The sequence below is a fragment of the Gadus chalcogrammus genome, chromosome 6, assembly GCF_026213295.1.
Source record: "Gadus chalcogrammus isolate NIFS_2021 chromosome 6, NIFS_Gcha_1.0, whole genome shotgun sequence".
NCBI classification, from domain to species: domain Eukaryota; kingdom Metazoa; phylum Chordata; class Actinopteri; order Gadiformes; family Gadidae; genus Gadus; species Gadus chalcogrammus.
The window spans coordinates 5,631,461-5,652,819 of record NC_079417.1 but is presented as its reverse complement, the minus strand read 5'-3'; the positions used below and the strand labels follow the sequence as shown (position 1 = coordinate 5,652,819).

The following is a 21,359-nucleotide window of genomic DNA, read 5'->3' as shown; positions in this document are numbered from 1 at the left end:
TATGTTTAAACATATAAAAAAACATTTTTAACACATTTAACATTTTTCTAATATAAATGTAAAAAATAACGCAATGTACCTGCAGATTGCTCTGTTTGGTATCTCTTGTTCATGTCTGACTGCGACTGTGGCACTAGCAATGCTACTCTCTCCACCTTCAGAAAGTAAGCACCAATAGCCCAACATATTTCTCTCTCCCCCTATTCAAAGACCAAAGCAAGAGCACCTCTTATTCAGCTGAATGATCCACTAACTACCCCATCAAAAGCTTGGAAGCCCTTCAACCAAAACCTACAATAAAGAATATAGGCCTTTCAACAACACTGCAATAACATTGGCCCGACTAGTGTCTGACACACACGGGTGAAGGAGAGATGTAGAACACATCTCTCCTTCACCCTTTCTTTTTCTTCCACTTTTTCATGCACCGTTGTTCTGATGCTGTGCTACCTATCATGTCGAGATGTGTTTCAATCGCGTTCTGCATGCATGCGTGTGACAGACAATCCTGGCCTCGTATTCAGCTCGTTAAACCACTTTGATGCTATGTTCGGCTTGACAGTTTGGGTTATCAAACCATCGCACGCCGCTGCTAGACACTGGGCTGTCCTGATTGACATTAGATCTGGCACCAGGGGGAACTCATGGTGCTCCTGATGGCCAGGCTGGGCTGGCTGGGGGCGTGAGTGGGAGGGGCTTTGGGTGTCTGGGGGCGTGAGTGGGAGGGGCTTTGGGTGTCCTGGGACGTGAGTGGGAGGGGCTTTGGGTGTCTGGGGGCGTGGTTGGGAGGGGCTTTGGGTGTCTGGGGGCGTGGTTGGGAGGGGCTTTGGGTGTCTGGGGTTGTGGTTGGGAGGGGCTTTGGGTGTGTTGGGCGTGAGTGGGAGGGGCTTTGGGTGTCTGGGGCGTGAGTGGGAGGGGCTTTGGGTGTCTGGGGCCGTGAGTGGGAGGGGCTTTGGGTGTGTTGACAGTAAGATCTTTGCATACAAAGAGAGGTACAGGTAGAATATATCAATTATAGGATGGGATTTTATTGACAACATTATTGAAATTAGCATCGATCAGCATTAACTAGATATCTCCAGATTATTTTAAATTACAAGATTATAAAAAGATTGCATCTTTAAATAAAAAAAATATAAATTAAATCACTCCAGGCACAAAAGAGCCAAGGGGACACTACATTAATATGCTGCCTAATGTGTTGACGTTTTGAAACCATCTGAGATCACTTTAAGCTGAGTCGAAGGAAAGTTTCTTCCCAAAAACCTCATCCATCAGTTTAAACCCCTCAGACAACTTCAGAGAGCAACAAGGGAGCCATCAACGTAAGCAAGAGTAACAGAGGCTACTTTAATAACTCAGATGCCACTTTAATAACTCAACGTGTACATAATGCATGGTCCTTGGTTGGTCTCTCAGCATGGGTTTCATTTAGCATGTTTTAGTAATATACTTTAGTCATGACTTAGGCCTAAAATAATAACAACACACACACACAGTCACACACACATGAGAATGGTTTGTTTTTCTCGGACACAAAAATAATCTTTCAAGGGAAAACTTAACATCTAAACAAGTTATATGAATAATTGGACAGTGCACATGTACAAAGACAAAATAACAAATACTAGTATAAATACTAGTATACTATTAAGGTAAATTACATGATGGCATAATTTACTTTATATTCCAATTTCCATTTGTATTTAGGGTTACTTCATATTGGTATTTCGGACGCTGGATCTCACCTTATAGCATACATTTACACAATACGGCAAACATGTAAAACACAAATCGACCATTAAATCGGCATGCTCTGTTAGAAAAGGAGAACATTTATTGTCCCAGAATATAGGAGAAATGCTTGAAGAAGCCTATACTATAAAGAAGTCGCTGATCATAAATAAAAGGAATTTTATGTAGTACTGACTTATACTATTAAAATATCATTAGCATTCATTTGCATTAGTTAAGATAGATTTCCCCTACTTTTTTTTGTGTCATTTTGCAGTCTTAAACATTTATTAAAAAATGCATTCATTCTTTAAAAAAACTATGTGGGCCTTAATTAAATAATAATAAATAAATAATCCAAGCCACTGCAATGCAATATGCCTGATATTGCCTTTAACAATAATTCAATCTCTTCCAGTAAATTTAAAGTTAAAAAGTTAGTATCAGAGTAGAGGTCTACACAAACTGAAAATATATAACTAAGTGACAGATACGACTGAAACTGGTTGTTTATGGATTTTCTTTACATGCCACAGTATCATGATGCTTCTTTGAGTAATGTGTATGTCTGCTAAATGATTAGCTTGTTAAGGTTAGCGTTACAACGGTCGTTTTAGCTCTTCTTCTCTTCCTCGGTTTTGTCCAGGGTTCTCAGGGCGTTCAGAAAGCGGGGCGGGTTCATTATTCCAGTTGATCCTGAAGGTAAAGAACGACAGGTGTAATGTGAGGTAAAGTGGCAGAGACAACGTCAACCTTATTCACTGAGCCGTGTCGGTTTGTTGGGTGGGGAAACCATTCAAGGATCTTTGGAAACCATGAAAACTCCACGTATTATTTCTATTGAGCATTCCATTTGACATTTCGAACGCATTTCCATTGAGTTGTCATGGTTATGGCTGATCATGAATACTGAATCGTGGTAAAGTCCAAATATGCCATCTGTTGGCTGATGTAGACAATAACAGTCTTAGCTACAGTAACAATGTGATATGTCGGATTCATGTCCCGATCAACACTATAACCAAACAGATAAACAGAGGGAAAGTTGGAATGTTATACACAACAGATACACAGACAGGGATTAAATATGCAAAAAGACACAAACACATGCAAACGATATACAGACAATGTTATACACAACAGATACACAAACAGGGATAAAATAAATATACACAACGGATATACAAACGCAGGGCTCGTGTGAATTAAAGGGGAGGAGTCAAAACACAAACATATAATATAACGGTTGATGGCAAAATATAAAAAGGTTTTATTTCATTATAATTGTAGTTTAATCCGTGGGAGGTGAGCTAGAGGAAGGTGGGTTTACAGTACGAGGGGTGGAGGAGGAGGAAGAGGAGGAGGTGGTCGTGGTGATGAATCACAAACGGCGGTCTCCGTATTTACTTCCGTGACCTCATTCTGCGGGGGGGTCGGCGGGGCCTTCTGCGCCCTCGGGTGGCGCGTTGGGGTCCATGAAGTCTGGGTGCTGTAGTTCTTTAAGGTACTTGGTGGGGGTGAGGATGTGGGTGGCGCCTAAAGTATCGGAGATAGTCGACTGTGTTGAACTCTCTCACTCTCTCTCTCTCTCTCTCTCTCTCTCTCTCTCTCTCTCTATCTCTCTCTCTCTCTCTCTCTCTCTCTCTCTCTCTCTCTCTCTCTCTCTCTCTCTCTCTCTCTCTCTTTCAGACGTTACCAACGGCACAAAGCAAATGTCTCTCGACCAGGAGGTCTGCCAGAACTAGTTTGTGGTGTTGAGGGTTTTTTTTAGTATGTGAGGCATAGAAAAGATATTGGATGCATGTTTGTATGGATAGATAGAGATACATTAAATTGAAGGTAATATCCATATGCATAGATACAGTAGATGGATGGGTAGATGGGGCTTGACAGTTGAACATAAAATACATTATTTAATTTCCTGCCCGTGTACTGAGGACATACTGACTCATATTCATTCTCTCTCTCTCTCTCTCTCTCTCTCTCTCTCTCTCTCTCTCTCTCTCTCTCTCTCTCTCTCTCTCTCTCTCTCTCTCTCTCTCTCTCTCTCTCTCTCTCTCTCTCTCTCTCTCTCTCTCTCTCTCTCTCTCTCTCTCTCTCTCTCTCCTCCCCCCCCCCACAGTTCAATACTATTGTCTCTGCTGAGGGACCATAAGGGGGTTAATATTATTCAGTAGGGACATATATTAAGTCTAACAATGGATAGATCATCAGAAGAGAAAACAAGGTCCCCTTTCTATACAAATAACTCACTTCAGTGCCAAACTACCTCTCTGGTCCCTACTGATGCTATTGATATTAACCCTCTTGTTGTGGTGAACCATTTTTCAGCGAAATATTATAAATGCAAAGATAGCTTGGGAAACATATTGAAATGGACAAGAAAACAAGTTAATCCAACTGGAGACAGGAGAACGTAGTGACTTGGTTGTTAGACTCCAAGCCCACATGTTCTTGGTTCAATCCCCAATGTCGGCAGTCTTCCTGTAGGAATCCTTAAGCAAGAAGCCCCCTCACCCCTACCTCCTTCTTAATTATATGTATCTGGATTCACTGTCTAACCCCTACCTGCTCCTAAATGACCCGTCTGTGAATTCAATGTCAAACCCCTACCAGCTCCTTAATGACCTGTCTCTATATTCACTGTCTAACCCCTACCTGCTCCTAAATGACCCGTCTGTGAATTCACTGTCAAACCCCTACCAGCTCCTTAATGACCTGTCTCTATATTCACTGTCTAACCCCTACCAGCTCCTTAATGACCTGTCTCTATATTCACTGTCTAACCCCTACCAGCTCCTTAATGACCTGTCTCTATATTCACTGTCTAACCCCTACCAGCTCCTTAATGACCTGTCTCTATATTCACTGTCTAACCCCTACCTGCTCCTAAATGACCCGTCTGTGAATTCACTATCAAACCCCTACCAGCACCTTAATGACCTGTCTCTATATTCACTGTCTAACCCCTACCAGCTCCTTATTGACCTGTCTCTATATTCACTGTCTAACCCCTACCAGCTCCTTAATGACCTGTCTCTATATTCACTGTCTAACCCCTACCAGCTCCTTAATGACCTGTCTCTATATTCACTGTCTAACCCTACCTGCTCCTAAATGACCCGTCTGTGAATTCACTATCAAACCCCTACCAGCACCTTAATGACCTGTCTCTATATTCACTGTCTAACCCCTACCAGCTCCTTAATGACCTGTCTCTATATTCACTGTCTAACCCCTACCTGCTCCTAAATGACCCGTCTGTGAATTCACTATCAAACCCCTACCAGCTCCTTATTGACCTGTCTCTATTCTGTCTCTATAATGACCCGTCTTCACTGTCTACTGACGATGGGATGGGGGGTTGACTCACCGATGATGGCCTCCCATTTGCCGTTTGCCTGGGTGACCTCATAGACGCAGCGCATCTCGCTGTAGGTCACGCCCCCGATGATGAACACCAACACCCTGGGGCCCGTCTTCATCTCAGTGGGGCCCTTGTTCTTGTGCCAGTTTCCATAGCGAGCACTGCTGTTGGGGTGGAGAGGCAAAGCATAATGAATGTGAAGGTCTCCACTGGTAGAGCGTGGCGCTAAACACTGCCACGGCGAGGGGTTCTAGTCCCCCTGGGGCCACCCACGTTGATAAGGTATGAACTCACTGTATTGTTACGGGGCTTTCAGGCCTACAATTCGGTAGACTTGGTCCGACTCAGGGGTGAAGTTGATATTTTATATTTGTATTTTTATTTGGTCTGGTGAGCGTACAAACTTGACCTTGTTAGGCGAACCAAACATTGCAAACAAGAGTCTCGTATTCCATCCTTAGTGAATAATGATTGTGAAATAATGTGTGTGTGTGTGTGTGTACGTGTGTGTGAATGTATGTCTGTCTTTATATGAGTGTTGCGTTTGTACGTGTGTGAGAGTTTGTGTGTATCCATTTGGTCTGCATGCAAGCGTAGTCGACTTCGTAATATTTGTGATGTAACATTTGATACAGGAAATGCTGATCCATCCAAAATGATTTTTAAACCAAAAAAGTAAAGTTTCACCTGTCTCTGAACAGTTATGTTAAAGTTCCTTCTGTCTCTGAACAGTTATGTTAAAGTTCCTTCTGTCTCTAAACAGTTATGTTAAAGTTCCTTCTGTCTCTGAACAGTTATGTTAAAGTTCCTTCTGTATCTGAACAGTTATGCTAAAGTTCCTTCTGTCTCTGAACAGTTATGTTAAAGTTCCTTCTGTCTCTGAACAGTTATGTTAAAGTTCCTTCTGTCTCTGAACAGTTATGTTAAAGTTCCTTCTGTCTCTGAACAGTTATGTTAAAGTTCCTTCTGTATCTGAACAGTTATGCTGAAGTTCCTTCTGTCTCTGAACAGCTCTACTGAAGTTCCTTCCGTCTAAAGTTCTGTTAAAGGAGTGCCTAAGGGGCCTCTGAAGATCTTAGTACCTGGAGGGAGCACTGGACTTGGACGAGACCTGGCGCTGGGAGATGTAGGGGTAAAGCTTTGGGTCCAGTTTATCCTCTATGGCATCCTGCACAGACACACAGTGACACTCAACAGGTGGTTCAGTGTTTACAGCCTAATGCTACAGTGACTAGCTTTACCTCAATATCTACACACTAATACTACAGTGACTAGTTTTACCTATCTACAGACTAATACTACAGTGACTAGTTTTACCTCTGTATCTACACACTAATACTACAGTGACTAGTTTTACCTCTGTATCTACACACTAATACTACAGTGACTAGTTTTACCTATCTACAGACTAATACTACAGTGACTAGTTTTACCTCTGTATCTACACACTAATACTACAGTGACTAGTTTTGACTCTGAGTTTTGAGATTAATATTGCATTAACAACACATGCTAAACCAAATTTGTCAACTAATTTAAATTAGTTTTTCTTCTCTAGCTACTTTGAGTAAAGTAATACATTTCTGGCAACAAATTTCTTTAAATTTGTTATAGTTAAGATTGCTATTCATGATAGAGGTTTAGGGACAGAGAGTTAGTGATAGAAAGTAGGGATAGAGTGTTATGGATAGATAGGGAGACAGAGTGATTGATATGTCGATAGGGATAAAGAGTGTGAACAGAGAATAATGGATGGATAATTGAGACAGAGATTGAACAGAGAGTTATGGATACATAATTGAGACAGAGAGATTATACAGAGAGCTATGGATGGATAATTGAGACAGATTGATTGTAATGCAGTAAGGGATAAAGAGTTTGGCCAGAAAGTTAGAATAGATAGTTGAGACTGAGTGATCGATATGCAGTAAGGGATAAAGAGTTTGGCCAGAGAGTTAGAACAGATAGTTGAGACTGAGTGATCGATATGCAGTAAGGGATAAAGAGTTGGAGAAGAGAGTTAGAACAGATAGTTGAGACCGAGTGATCGATATGCATTAAGAGATTGGAGTTGGAGAAGAGAGTTAGAACAGATAGTTGAGACCGAGTGATCGATATGCAGTAAGGGATAAAGAGTTTGGCCAGAGAGTCAGAACAGATAGTTGAGACCGAGTGATCGATATGCAGTAAGGGATTGGAGTTGGAGAAGAGAGTTGGCACAGTGATTGATGATAAAATAGTTGGGTTGCGACAGTTGGGACCGATGTTTGTACCTCCATGATGTCCTTGATGAGCGGGGTCCAGCGGGACAGCTGGTACGTCTGCTCGCTGACCCTCTCCTTGCGGTCGGGTTTCTTGGTCTTCTTGGGGACTCCCTGAGAACGAAAGCGGTCTAACTTATTCCATGAGGAACTCAACAGCGTTACAGTAAAATCGACTCCATGAAAGAGTTCTGTGTGTAATTATGGCTGAGCGATGAATCAACATCATAACGTATCTTCCTTCAGTGGATATATATCGAAACACAGGATGAATGTATGGTGGGTCTGGGCGATTAATCGAATTTTGATCGCGATTTCGATTTTTGCGTCAAACCATCACAAAATTAACATAATCCAGTTTTTTTTTTAAATCTTTTATAGAAAGGGCAGAACAGCTGGATACATATCTTTATATTTTTTTAGATTGGAACATTTTCTTTTTGACCATTTTGTGTATTTTTTTAAGGCGAAAATTCTCAGTTCCAAAGTTTTTTTGGCAGAGACATGCTGAAAAAATGCAACATGTTTTCAAACTCAAAAATAATCGTTTGAATAATCGTGATTTCAATGTTGACCAAAATAATCGTGATTATGATTTTTTCCCCTAATCGAGCAGCCCTAATGTGTGGTCATGTGTGTCATCATCACATGTGATATTGTTGTGGAATGTACTCTTGTGGGCGGGGCCTCACCTCAGCGATGATGGGCATACCCAGATGAGCCATGTTAGAGATGATGTCACTGTCTTCTGGGGGGATGTTGGCGTGCTGGAGGAGCTTACACAGGTTCTCCTCACTGACACCTGATCACACACACACACACACACACACACACACACACACACACACACACACACACACACACACACACACACACACACACACACACACACACACACACACACACACACACACACACACACACACACACAGCCACACACACACACACACAACCATGCTCAGTGCTCGAACGCATTGAGATTGCATTTACAACTCTCTGTACTATTACATTATGTAAAAAAAGAATAATACATTCACAAAAATAACACAATGGGAGAATTCCAGAGAGAATGTCCTCATTAACACTTGTGAGACAAAACGTGTGAATTGTATCACAACTCTGTCCCATTGGCACAGGAGTGCAGGTTCCCTGTCTGCGTGCGTCCACTGCTCACCGTTCTTGAGGAAGATGTAGAGCAGGATGATGCGGATCTTGTCTGAGACGGAGACGTTGGCGTCCAGCAGCACTGGCACAATGGCACGCATGGGGTCTTTGATCTTCTCCCCCTCTGCGTCCGTGCCCATCGCCAGGTCCTGGGGAGGCGGAATAATACTCAGCCTCATCATCCACATCGTTGTGGTCATCATCATCATCATCATCATCATCATCATTGACACCACCTTTCATCATGATGGAACACTACTCAGCCTCATCATCATTATCGCCATCGTCATCATTATCATCATCGACAGAACCACCATCATGATGGATTAATACCCAGCCTTATCATCAACCTCATTGTCGTCATCGTCATCGCCACCAACAGCACCATCATGATGGATCACTACTCAGCCTTATCATCATTATCGTCATCGTCATCGCCACCAACAGCACCATCATGATGGAACACTACTCAGCCTTATCATCATTATCGTCATCGTCATCGCCACCAACAGCACCATCATGATGGAACACTACTCAGCCTTATCATCATTATCGTCGTCGTCGTCATCAGCATCATCATCATCGACAGTACCACCATCATGATGGATTAATACCCAGCCTTATCATCAACCTCAATGTCGTCATCATCATCTTCATCATTGTCATCGTCATCATCATCGACACCACCTCCACGATGGAATAATACTCAGCCTCATCAAGATGGAAGAATACTCATCATCCTCCTCATCATCATCATCATTACCATCATCCTCACCTTCGCCATCAAGATAGAAAAAATACTCATCATCCCATCATCATCATCATCATCATCATCATCATCATCATCATCATCATCATCATAGAGCCCTGAGATGTAAGCATTGTTTTATATTTCTGTATCAGAGAAACCCAGTCAGAGAGCTGCTTTGTTATGCTTTTTGACCCTGAGAAAGTCCATACGGCGTACAATAATCCCTTCCCTTCCTCTGGCCCACATATTGTGCCATTTCTAAATGGATTTAGTTACATAATGTTAACGTTTGTTAGAACCTAAAGCTCCTTTCTTACTCTGAAAAATAGTATCCTTTTTCTTCAAAGATTTAAGTTTTGACGACTGAATGATGTCTTTCATTCTACTTTTTCTCAATCAATTTGACGATTAGTTTTCCAATCCTCTTTTTCAACTTATCCATTTCTACATAGATTCCTGCAGATATATTCACCCATGTCCAGACTATTCAAATTCACGGCTTAAGAAGAAGAAACGAAAGACAGCAGCAGTCATTAATTAAATCCCAGACATTAATCTTGCCACGGTTTTCCTTTTTACAATTTTGTAGGTCTGTGTCTCACCTTAGCCCACCCCGCTAGCTGCAGTAATTCCTCACATCAGCGACACACCGTCAAGCAGTGACTAATGATGACCATGTTGGCTCAGGTTTCAAAGCCGCATAGCTGTCCTGAAATTGCTGTGAATCATGGCCTGTAGTGGCTTTTTGTTTTTATAAAACAAAAATGCCTTTTTATAAAAAGCTGTTTAAAAATGTTTTGCTGCCCTAGTAACATTTCACATAATTTAGACACAGCAACATAAAAGGCCATCACTTATTGAAAACCAAGTATAATTCTCCCAACAAGCAATACAGTTCCTCAAAACAGCAAAAAGGTTTCCAAGCAACATCACAATAGCATACTTTGAGAATGCCGACACATTCATTCTAAAAAATGTATTGTTAAGCGCTCACAGGTTTGTGTTGAGATTGTATTTTACCATCGCCTCCAGCCAATAAGAATCAAGGACCAGAGTAGTCCCTTAAATCATCACTATTCCACACGGCGTGTCCACTCCTCACATGTTCTTCAAAGCTTGTCCACTCCCTACCTGTTCTACGCGACACAGCTTGTCCACAGTTCCTTGGTAGCGGTTCATGCAGTCTTCAGCCAGGTGCAGGTGGGTAGAGTACTGCAGATCACAGAGTGCACACAAACACACGCAGTGAGCACCAAAACACTACGTACCACATGTTCCTATACATGTACAAATATATGTTGTCTATGGAAATATACACTCGCTATATTCTGATGGGAAAAAAGTTAATCTGGATGGTATATGAAAGAAATAAAACAAGTAGAGAATAGTGCAATATATTTTAGGAGAGTAATATGGAATACAAAAAATATGAAATAGATAAGCATACAGTGGGTAGAACATTAAAGCGTAATAGACTAGAGTAGGTTAGGGTAGAATAAAATAGGTTAAAGTTGGATAGAGCCGTAAAGTGGAAAAGATTAGATTACAATAGAGTACAGTAAAGTAGAGTGGGGGCATAACAGTAAAGTCAAAGAGATTTAAGTAAAGTAGGGTAGAATGGAACTTATTGCCAAATATGATTTTCCAAGTTATTTGTTGTGGTGTATTGAGAATAGAATGGAATAGAATAGAATAGTAAAGTAGTGTAGAAGTACATGGAATAAGAACCACGTGAAACAGGGTGTCACCCCCTCCTCCTCCTCCTCCTCACCTTGCTCAGTTCCTTCTGATACTGGGGCATGGCCTTCAACATCTGGGACAGCTCCTTCATGGTGGTCTGGAGGAGAGCAGGAGACATGGTAAGCTGACTAGAAGACCAAACCAGGCCTAACACCGGAAAAGCCCTCGTTTCATCACCCACAACCCCATTGATTATTACGGCAGCGTTTCCCAGCTCAAAGCAGTGGCTGACGCAACGCTCATTAAATGTGATGGTGAGTGGCTCTCCCCCAACCGCCCACCGCCCCCACGGTCGACCCACCTTCTCTCCTGTGCTCAGCTTCTTGCTGGCTGAGAACTCCTTGAGGGAGCGGGTCACGGCCCTGGGGAGGGCAGAGAGACAGGGAGATAATGAGCGAAAGATAATGAGGGAGGGATATGGGTGGACACGAGGCAGATAAATGAAGGGGAAAGTCAAGAGGAGAGGCTGCGAGGGGAAAATAAATGAGAGAGACGAGAGGAGACTGGAGAATAAAGGCAAGATAGACGGAGAATTCAAATCAGTAAGGTTGTGTGTGTGACTCACGTGGAGACCTCTGCGATGTGTTTGTGTCTCAGACTCTGCCACAGGTCGTCGTCCTCATCGAGCAGAACCTCCTTGGTCCTCACCTCCCCCATCCCACTGGTCTCATACCTGGGGAGAGAGAGGTTCACTTAGAGGTGAGACAGAGAGAGAGAGAGAGAAAGACCGTCTCATACCTGAGGCGAGAGAGCTTCACTTAGAGCAGAGAGAGAGCATCTGATACCTGGGTATAGAGAGGTGATCTAACCATCGTTATCATCCATCCTGCCCTCAGAGCTTCCTTTACCAATCACATTTTTCAGAATCCCTTCGTGGTGCCGGTTCTGCCTCAGAACATTTCCAGTGGACGCGCTTGCCTCAAATGTAAACAATAGCAATACAGCCCTTTGGTCTTTGTGAGGAGACATTTCATAGAGTACTTGTATGACGATTCAGTTATGTTGTCCAAAAATGTTGGTACTGACCAACGCACATCCAAAAGGGAAAGCATCTGTTTTGTTATATTTCAGTGTTTGTTTCTTTAGGGCTTGTGTGTTTATCGTGTTCACTGTGTGTGTGTGTGTGTGTGTGTATGTGTGTGCGTGTTTTGTGTGTGTGTGTGTTTACTTGTAGACGTCGTTTTCAATGCCCAGCAGGTCATAGCCCATGGCCTGCAGGGTGAGCTCGTGGAGGACGGGGGAGACCGGGTCAAACCCCCTGTCCAAGATCAGTAGCTGGCTACGAGACTTGTCCGGACCCTAGAGGGACACGTCTCACACACACACACACACACACACACACACACACACACACACACACACACACACACACACACACACACACACACACACACGCACACGCACACGCACACACGCACACAGGCACACAGATAGACACTGCTAGGTTATTCATTTATTGGTTCTCCCTTTGGTGAACATATTTCAAATTTCACAAAAGGCCATTTTTATTATGTGTATCATTTTATAATTCGGGGGGGGGGGTGGATGCGTGGAAGCTAACGTATGGTATCTACGTACCTCGCCCAGGGTGGGGTCATCTGCTTTGTATCCGTCCAGTTTATCCTGAAGCATCTGGGCCAGTGTAGCGCAGTCTTTATACTCCCTGTTAAGCACACGGTCTTTATATATTTGCATGATATTTATATTTGACAGCTGTTAATGTGTAATAGCAGCACAGAATTCAATGTGCTATAAAAGCTTTTCTGACCGTAGCTGCTACATTACATTCTTCTGCCCAGGCAGTATTTAATCACCATAGTAACACATTTACAAATGTCAAATGGTTGAAATAGGAGATGACAGAAAAGACAACCAAAACGTCTTATTTAGCCGTACTAACGGGAGATTGAGACTTCAACAACACAACACTCCAAACACAGCGCACTAACCACATGCAACACAACATGCACACAACAGACATTCACACCCACATGCGCACAAGCCACATACACTACATATAACACACCCACACTTACACACATACATATAAAGCACACACATACAACAAACACAAAACTCAACACCATGCACACAATAACAATAACAATAACAACAATAACAACAGACCACATACTTCCCCCACAAACCCCACAGCATGCACACAATACACAACACAAAGAAGGTCTGTGTACTGGGACCTACCCTCGATAACGTATGCCCGGGTACTCCTTCAGCGTAGCGCACAGGGTCGCGATCTGCTCCGCACATCTCTCCAGCATGTTGTTCTTCACGTCTGCCTTGTAGGGGCTGTAGAAGTCCTGGAACGCATCCACCCTGTCCAGAGAGAACACCTGCACACACATTAGGGCTGGGCGATTAATCAAATGTCGATCTCGATTTCAGCGTCAAACGATCAAAAAACGAATATAATCGATTTATAAAAAAAATATTTTTCTATGTTTTATAGAAAGGGCAGAACAGCTGGATAATATGTGTACATTATTTTAGATTTGAACATTTTATTTTTTACCATTTTGTGTATTTTTTAAGTTCTCAGTTAAAAAGTGTTTTTAGGAGAGGCATGCAAAATAAGTACATCATGTTTTCAAACTCAAAAATAATCGTTTGAATAATCATGATTTCAATATTGACCAAAATAATCGTGATTATGATTTTTTCCATAATCGAGCAGCCCTACACATACATGCACGAGCGCACAAGCGCACCCACCCACCCACACATTGATGCACACCCACACCCAAAGTTAGTTCGTTTTATTATCACGCTTCCTACACATGCAGAATATGATTGACACTTTTAGACACACACACACGCACACACAGAAGAAGTCATCTGTTGTGAAAGCCGTCAAAACAAAACAATCCCCTTCATTATGACACCTTGAACCTGATTGGTAAAGCGAGTGAGAGCTACGCTACGCGGATTAGAGGCAGATCCGGAAGGCTACATCCCCCCACACCCCTCACTCATTAGGGATTTAACAGACGGGGAAGTAGTCGAGGATTGGAGATGAGAAGATGATCAGGACGATCCAAGGCCCTTCCCTTCCTTCGCTCAAGTTAAATATTGTTTATTATGGTCTGTCACCATAATACAACAATCCCTGAGAAATTAGGAATTAGTACACACGCGCACACATACAAAGACAAACTGGAATTATATTCAATAACATTGAAACAAAGAATATAACTCCTTTGTTTCTTTGTACCGCAGAGGGTAGTAAGGTAGTATAAGGAGTAGGTTGAGGTTGAGGGCAAGAGGGTTCAGGTGATTATGTGGGAGAAGGTTAGGGTGACAGGGGTAAGTCTTAGGCTGAGGTGAGAGGGTGAGGATTAGGGAGAGGTTTAAGAGTTAGGGTCCTACTTGATACTTGTAAGGGTGAAGGGTTGGAACAGGAAGAAAAAAACATAACTCTGCCCCTTGAAGTTGTTGGTTTCCTGGATGGGCTCTGAGCCTGCTCTTAGAAGGAAGCAGTAGGACTGCTGGAACCGAGATAAGTGTAAGTGCGCCCTACCTGAGACTCATAGGGAAGGAAGGAGACGTGGATCTCTGTCAGGGCCTTCATGGCCTTGGAGGCGCGGGATTTGGTCAGCAGGCCGAACAGTGTGTCTGGGATAGCTGTGGGAGCAATGTGCCAGAGTTACTCAGAGATCAGAAACACTGTTGTTAACTTACAGCCTGGCATATTTGGGATGTTGAATGCAACATAGCAGTCGTTTGTACTCAAAGTTTAAAGCTCTGGTGGATGAATCACAGTTCGATCAAGCATTCATTCAAATATATACTTGACAAATGTTTAAATACAATTTAGCTTGTATCTCAAATTGTACTTAAGGTGGAGACACACAAATATTTTGGAGTAATCCTCCGATATCTCTACAAACTGTTCTCATCTGTAAATTAAAAGTTCGCACATGGAATATAAAAACAGTGAGCCACACTTCTAAATAAAAGTTAAAGTACCAGCATTAATGCAACAATACATTTATAAAAGAGTCATATTTGAAACAATCGTATATTAAAAACCATTTCCCACTTGAAATCAACCTTTATGTATGTGACTAAAGGTGGTGGTGACGGCGTTTGGACGCTTGGTGACCTACTGTCGGTGAAGAAGACGTGGGCCGCTCGGTACTGCGGGTTCCTGGGGTCTCTGAAGTCTTCGATCAGAACATCTACTGACTGGGAGGCACACAACACAGAGAGGTGAGTTCAGAACAGTGATATCAACTGCCTGAAACCATTACGACTGTCTTATACAATCCATCTAAAACCTGTTTAACTGCTATATATATATATATATATATATATATATATATATATATATAATGTATACATTATATATATATATATATATATATATATATATATATATATATATATATACATTATATATATATATATATATATATAATGTATACATGCTTCACCTGCATGAAAGTATTATATGCTCCATCTAAAACCTTTATGACGGTAATATACACTCCAACTTAAACATGTGTGACTGTTATACGCTACATCTTAAACCTGTATGACTGTAATATATGCTCCATCTGAAACCTGTATGACTGTAATGTACGCTCCATCTGCAACCTGTATGACTGTAATATACGCGCCATCAGAAACCTGTATGACTGTAATATACGCACCATCAGAAACCTGTATGACTGCAATCTTACAGAGTTAAATGCATGTAGTGGTTTATTCCGCTTATACCAGTTCCTAACAATGATTAAATAATAGTTAATAGTAACATTAATCTCCCATAATCTGATGTTTCTCTATCAACATAATCATCTGAAATTAAGGCATTCTTCCACTGTGCTTTGAAAATATTGTTTGTTTTTTATGAAACATCAGTTCACAACTGATTCTCACCTCGTCTGAGGGTGTGATGAGGTAGAGAGCCTCCATGCTGGGAAGAGGCTCTCTCTTCTTGGTGATATCTTCTACGACTAGGGAACACAACAAGAGAGATAAACACTTGCTGATGTCTCCTACGACTAGGAAGGACAATAGATAAACACTTGGTGATGTATCCTATGACTAGGAAGGACAACAGATAAACACTTGCTAATGTCTCCTATGACTAGGAAGCATGACAGATACACACTCTGTGATATATTCTATGAATAGGAAGCACAGAGAGATTTCATCACCCTAAACCATGGGTGGAAGGATTTTGAGAATAAATTAATTGAATTTAGTTTAATTGTTTAGTGAATCTGAATTTAATTTAACTCGATTGGAATAAATTGAATAAATTGAAATTGGGTCATTGGGCTTCTTACTGGTGATGCCCTCGGACATGATGTCGGTCATCTTGCAGCAGGAAGAGATCATCCTCATACTCAGCTTGTCCACCACCAACACCTACATTGTTAGCATGGAAACACCCCCCCCACACACACACCCATTGAATTAGGTTTGACCAATGCCAAATGCATGCCTTTCGATCTATTAAGGACTGAGTATGAAGAGAGAGAGAATGGTGTGTACCTTCCATTTCCCCTTCTCTCTGGCCTTCCTGATCACATCATTCATGATCTCTGCAGAGAAAAGTATAGACATGCAGTCAATATATTTCAACCATCCAAAGATCGATTTAGACAACGCCTACAAAACAGCATTACAGCATGGCATCTGATTGAGGAATTTATGAGGACTAGTGGGAATTGAACACCTAACCCTTGTGGTGATAATGAATGCCTTGCTCTACCAGTTGAGCTACACAGATAATATAACCCTTAACCCGGGCAGTATAAATGCCCTGCTATAGCAATTGAGCTACAGAGGGAATATAACACCTAACCCATTGTGGATGCCTTGTTCTACCAATTGAACCGGACAGGGAATATAAGCCCTAACTCTGGCAGGGTTAATGCCTTGCTCTACCATTTTAGCTATAGAGGGAATATAACCCTTATGCCTGGCAGTGTTTACTTCCCGGTTTGTGTGTGTTTTTGCCTGTTTATGTTTGTTAGGGAGGGAGGGAGGGAGGGAGGGAGGGAGGGAGGGAGAGAGAGAGAGAGAGAGAGAGAGAGAGAGAGAGAGAGAGAGAGAGAGAGAGAGAGAGAGAGAGAGAGAGAGAGAGAGAGAGAGAGAGAGAGAGAGAGAGAGAGAGAGAGAGAGAGAGAGAGAGAGAGAGAGAGAGAGAGAGAGAGAGAGAGAGAGAGAGAGAGCACCATAGCAATCACTGGCTATAATCTCTTCCCAATCCTCTTATCCAGACGCTCCGTTATTCCAGATCTTTCTATGTCAGTCGATGGGATGTCCCACACGCACACACAAGATACACACACACACACATTTCCGATCACATAGTAACACCCACATACAAACACATACACACCATCAAAAATAAATATCTGATCACATACTAACTAATACAAACACACAGAACTACATCACACACACATATGCTGATCACATACTAACATACATAGAACCACACATACCCACACACACACACACTCAGACACACACACACACACACACACACACACACACACACACACACACACACACACACACACACACACACACACACACACACACACACACACACACACACACACACACACACACACTAGCACCCACATACATCTGATAACACAGCAGGTCACACACGTGGCCAGCATAAGCTCAGACTTGTATGGCTATTGGCTAGCATAAAAAACATTGTGCCATGTTGCGCACTGAAGCCACATGTAGATAGAAACTATGCACTTAAACTATTTACTTTTTCAGGTACTGGGTTTGATCCCCCAATGTCCACATACCAGTCGCATCTACTTTGAGAAAGATGCCCCCTACGACACGTTTCTGAAATCAGTGTATTCAATGAATGATAAGAAAATGAAGCCATGGGGTTTCATCATGGAAACAGTGGATGGCTCTGTGGATCTCATTACTAGAGGATTAGGTGAGAGCTGGACAAAGACAGGACAGGACAGAGGCAACGCCCCCGCCGGACGTGGCTACATCCAGCCAGGCTGGTGCTTCAGGAGACAGACGATATCCATCAAGCATGTGCGCCACACAAACTGGAATATTTTTTAATGCGTAGATATGCATATGGCTTAATTGCGAAATGTCAAATAACTTCACAGTGCCTTTATATATACACACGTTGTTACTTTTTTGTGTTACACCGCCACTGACAGTATCAACACCATCATTTACACCACCACAACTAGCACCACCATCACTTTGGATAAGTAGGCCTATTGTACAATGGCACAAACAAAATTGTGATCGAATTGTTAGATCTATACATGAACAGATACAATTTACCTTTGAACAAAAATAGGGCACTGGAGTTTAAACAATATCTGGCAAGTTATCATTTGCTCCATCTGGCCACCATATATAGGACATTGTGTCGGCTGGGGGTTTAGCCTGATGGTCATCCATGGAATGTTTACATTGTGCCTGACAATAGACATCACCAGCTGGAGACAACATACACTATAGCGCCTGGTGCTAAGAACCGTTCTGATGCACAATAACGGTTCGTGCCAATGTTGAGCAACATGAGCATCATCGGAAATTTAACAAGTAGCCTGTCAGTCAATCCTTGTTGTTTAGTAGTCCGGTCGACTCCATAGAGCAGGCTAACACAGCGCCATCGCACAAGAGGAACTGGAGTACTTTAATCCTCACAGACACAGATTAGAGTGTAAGGATTTACGCAGAAACAGGACTCCGCACTCTGACACAAAACTACCTGTATTATGAAGAGAATAAAAGCTCAAAGGTGAATTGATCGACACTATTCAAAGATAATTTCCAAAAAATCTGGAATTCTGGAGTGAGGCGATTTGGTAGGAGCGACCGTTAAGTAATTGGAGGGTTGATGCGCGCCTTTTGCGCAATCTTTGGGGGAGAAACTGCAGTCATTCAACAGCATTTCAAAGAGTAACGTAGAGTAGGCCTTCGTTTTCAGATTTATTACGTAGGATCAAATCAACCTAGAGTAAATTAAACATTTTCGCACTTACTGTCACAAACAAGTGCTTTGAGTCCGAGGGGTGCCATGGTGACGCGTCTCTGCGCTCCGTGCTCTCCTAAATCCAACTCCGGCTTTCAACTGGTAGGGGGTGGGACCTACCTGAGGCCTGGCGGGAAATGCGTAAAGCGCGCAGATTTACGGACTCCTCCAGTAAACCGCTTAGAAGCAAAAGCCTTCATGAAAACGTTCAGTCACTGTGGTTTGATATAGTGACCAGATCGGCCTACTTGGCCAAGTTAATGAGGCCATGTATCTGGTCGCGTGGTGAATTTATGGAGATTAACAGGAAACTATGTTACAGGTTATTTTTCCCTTTTCAGTCGACAGTCATCTCTGACTGACACCCACGTTATTTCCGAGGGATATTAAGGAATATATAAAGAAAGAAAAAGATTTAAAAAAAAAAATAGGAATAGACAGAAACAAAACAAAGGAAGAAGTGAAAGAAAAAAAAGAACTGACTGATTGGCTGCATTTATGCGTTTTATCCACAGGAGGGCAGTAAACACTGCATTATTCGTTAATACGCAGGTCCATATTATCCTATGATCATCATGATTGTATGAATAGCGATCATTAGTGATTACTTCAAGAACTGTTCCGACTGTTTTTACCTGTTCGCTATCGCTTTACAGAATTTCCTGCGCATTCAGAATAGGCTAAATGATTCTTCAATATTCAATTGTATAGTGTTTAACATTGTTTACAGAATCAAAAGGTAAGTGAAATGAACACAATCATTTATACTGACTAGGGTTTAATTGTAGTCTATTTCACAAGTGAACTTTGCAGGCAATTTTTATTAACAAAGGTAGCGTAATGACTCATGGTAATATCAAGCGTAACTATAACATACAAATTATATAAAATCTAATATCGTCTCATTGAATGTATGCCTGGTAACTTTGCTGCCTGTATCTTCCCATGATCAAGCTCTAAAATTAAATCAAATAATTTGCCGTCAATACCGCCTTAAAAATAAGTTCTTCCTCATCTCACATACATCAATTATTAACAATAAATACAAAGCAAATGAAAAGTTGGAAAACATCTTCAGGATGAAAAAAATAAAAAAATAAAAAAAGTAGTAATTTCAACGAATACAGGATAGAGGTGTCAATCAAAGCGTCCCATTGCCCCGTGTCAAAGCACCCTATTGACCATGTGCTTGAGCATGTGCACACCCAAATTGCTTGGGTTGCTGTAGCTGGTGTTGCACTGCAGACATATGCAGGTTTTCTCCCCGGTGTGAGTGCTCATGTGGGTCTTCAGGTTTGCGCTCCGTTCAAAGCTACCTGTAGGGCTTCTCGCCGGTGTGAGTCCTCATCTGGATCTTCAGCTTGGTGCTCTGTCCGAAGCGCTTTGTGCATTGGTCGCACCTTTAGGTATTCTCGCCTTCGCCGGTGTGAGTCCTCATGTGGATCTTCAGCTCTCTCTGAAGCACTTCACGCATTGGTCACACTTGTAGGGCTTCTCCCTGGTGTGAGTCCTTATGTGGATCTTCAGGTTGGAGCTGTCTCCTAAGCACTTCATGCATTGGTCACACCTGTAGGGCATCTCCCCGGTGTGAGTCCTCATGTGGTTCTTCAGGGTGCCTTTCTTTCTGAAGCTCTTTGTGCATTGGTCACACCTGTAGGGCCTCTCCCCTTAGTGAGTCCTCATGTGGGTCTTCAGCCTGGAGCTCACACTGACTCGTTTTGTGCATTGGTCACACTTGTAGGGCATCTCCCAGGAATGAGTCCTCCTGGGAGCGTCGGGACGCATTGCTGTCTGAAGCGCTTCGTGCATTGGTCCCGTCTGTAGGACTTCTCCCCGGAGTGAGACATCATGTGCGTCTTCAGGTGGCCTTCCTGTCTGAAGCGCTTTGTGCATTGGTCACACATTTAGGGCTTCCTCTCGGAGTGAATACTCTTGTGGCGCTTCAGGGTGCCCTTCAGTTTGAAGCGCATCTTGCATTGGTCGCACCCGTACGGCTTCTCGTCAGTGTGGCGACGCATGTTGACGATCATTTTGGCCAGCCCCCCACGCTGTGGTCCACAGACAGCGAGTTCCGGGCCTCCACTTCTGACGTGGTGAAGAGGGTGTCATGGTCGTCCACTGCCAGTGGGCCCTCCATTTTCCGTAGACGCTCTGGATCTTCAGCTCCCCGTTGTGACTGGACATGTGGGAGAAGCCCGAGGCGTTCACATGCAGACTATCTGAGGTGGCGCAGGGCTGTAATCTCTATTGTCATTGCTGTCTTCTGCATAGAGGAAAACAAAGAGAAAGTAAGGGTATTTCCTCTTTGCACAAAGGGATACAGTATAG

The 21,359-nt window shown here is 42.6% G+C and overlaps 1 protein-coding gene across 3 annotated transcripts; it reads right to left on the bottom strand.

Annotated features, from left to right (window-relative positions):
- Positions 1-2,347: 2,347 nt before the first annotated feature.
- stxbp1b (syntaxin binding protein 1b) lies at positions 2,348-19,096 on the bottom strand. Of its 3 annotated transcripts, none has more exons than XM_056592571.1 (19): positions 19,042-19,096; positions 16,538-16,587; positions 16,330-16,411; positions 15,917-15,993; positions 15,142-15,220; positions 14,553-14,656; positions 13,220-13,368; positions 12,596-12,680; positions 12,186-12,316; positions 11,583-11,690; positions 11,319-11,379; positions 11,049-11,114; positions 10,409-10,489; positions 8,537-8,675; positions 8,055-8,164; positions 7,375-7,476; positions 6,184-6,269; positions 5,108-5,262; positions 2,348-2,430 (listed from the first exon to the last, which is right to left on the bottom strand). In XM_056592571.1, the coding sequence occupies exons 1-19, from the start codon at positions 19,076-19,078 to the stop codon at positions 2,348-2,350; spliced, it is 1,785 nt and encodes a 594-aa protein (XP_056448546.1). In that variant the 5' UTR covers positions 19,079-19,096. The 3 variants fall into 3 exon arrangements, with proteins under 3 accessions (XP_056448546.1, XP_056448547.1, XP_056448545.1); XM_056592572.1 differs by having other exon boundaries at positions 14,553-14,647; XM_056592570.1 differs by lacking the exon at positions 2,348-2,430 and adding an exon at positions 3,152-3,270.
- Positions 19,097-21,359: the final 2,263 nt, after the last annotated feature.

What these genes read in the sequence shown, in the direction of transcription:
- stxbp1b (XM_056592570.1), bottom strand. Translation starts at nt 19,078, where the DNA reads ATGGCACCCCTCGGACTCAAAGCACTTGTTTGTGACA. An exon ending in CCACGTCTTCTTCACCGACA is followed by an intron (nt 14,657 to 15,141) that starts GTAGGTCACCAA and finishes TTGCTCCCACAG; the next exon opens with CTATCCCAGACACACTGTTC. An exon ending in ATTGAAAACGACGTCTACAA is followed by an intron (nt 11,691 to 12,185) that starts GTAAACACACAC and finishes CTCTCTCCCCAG; the next exon opens with GTATGAGACCAGTGGGATGG.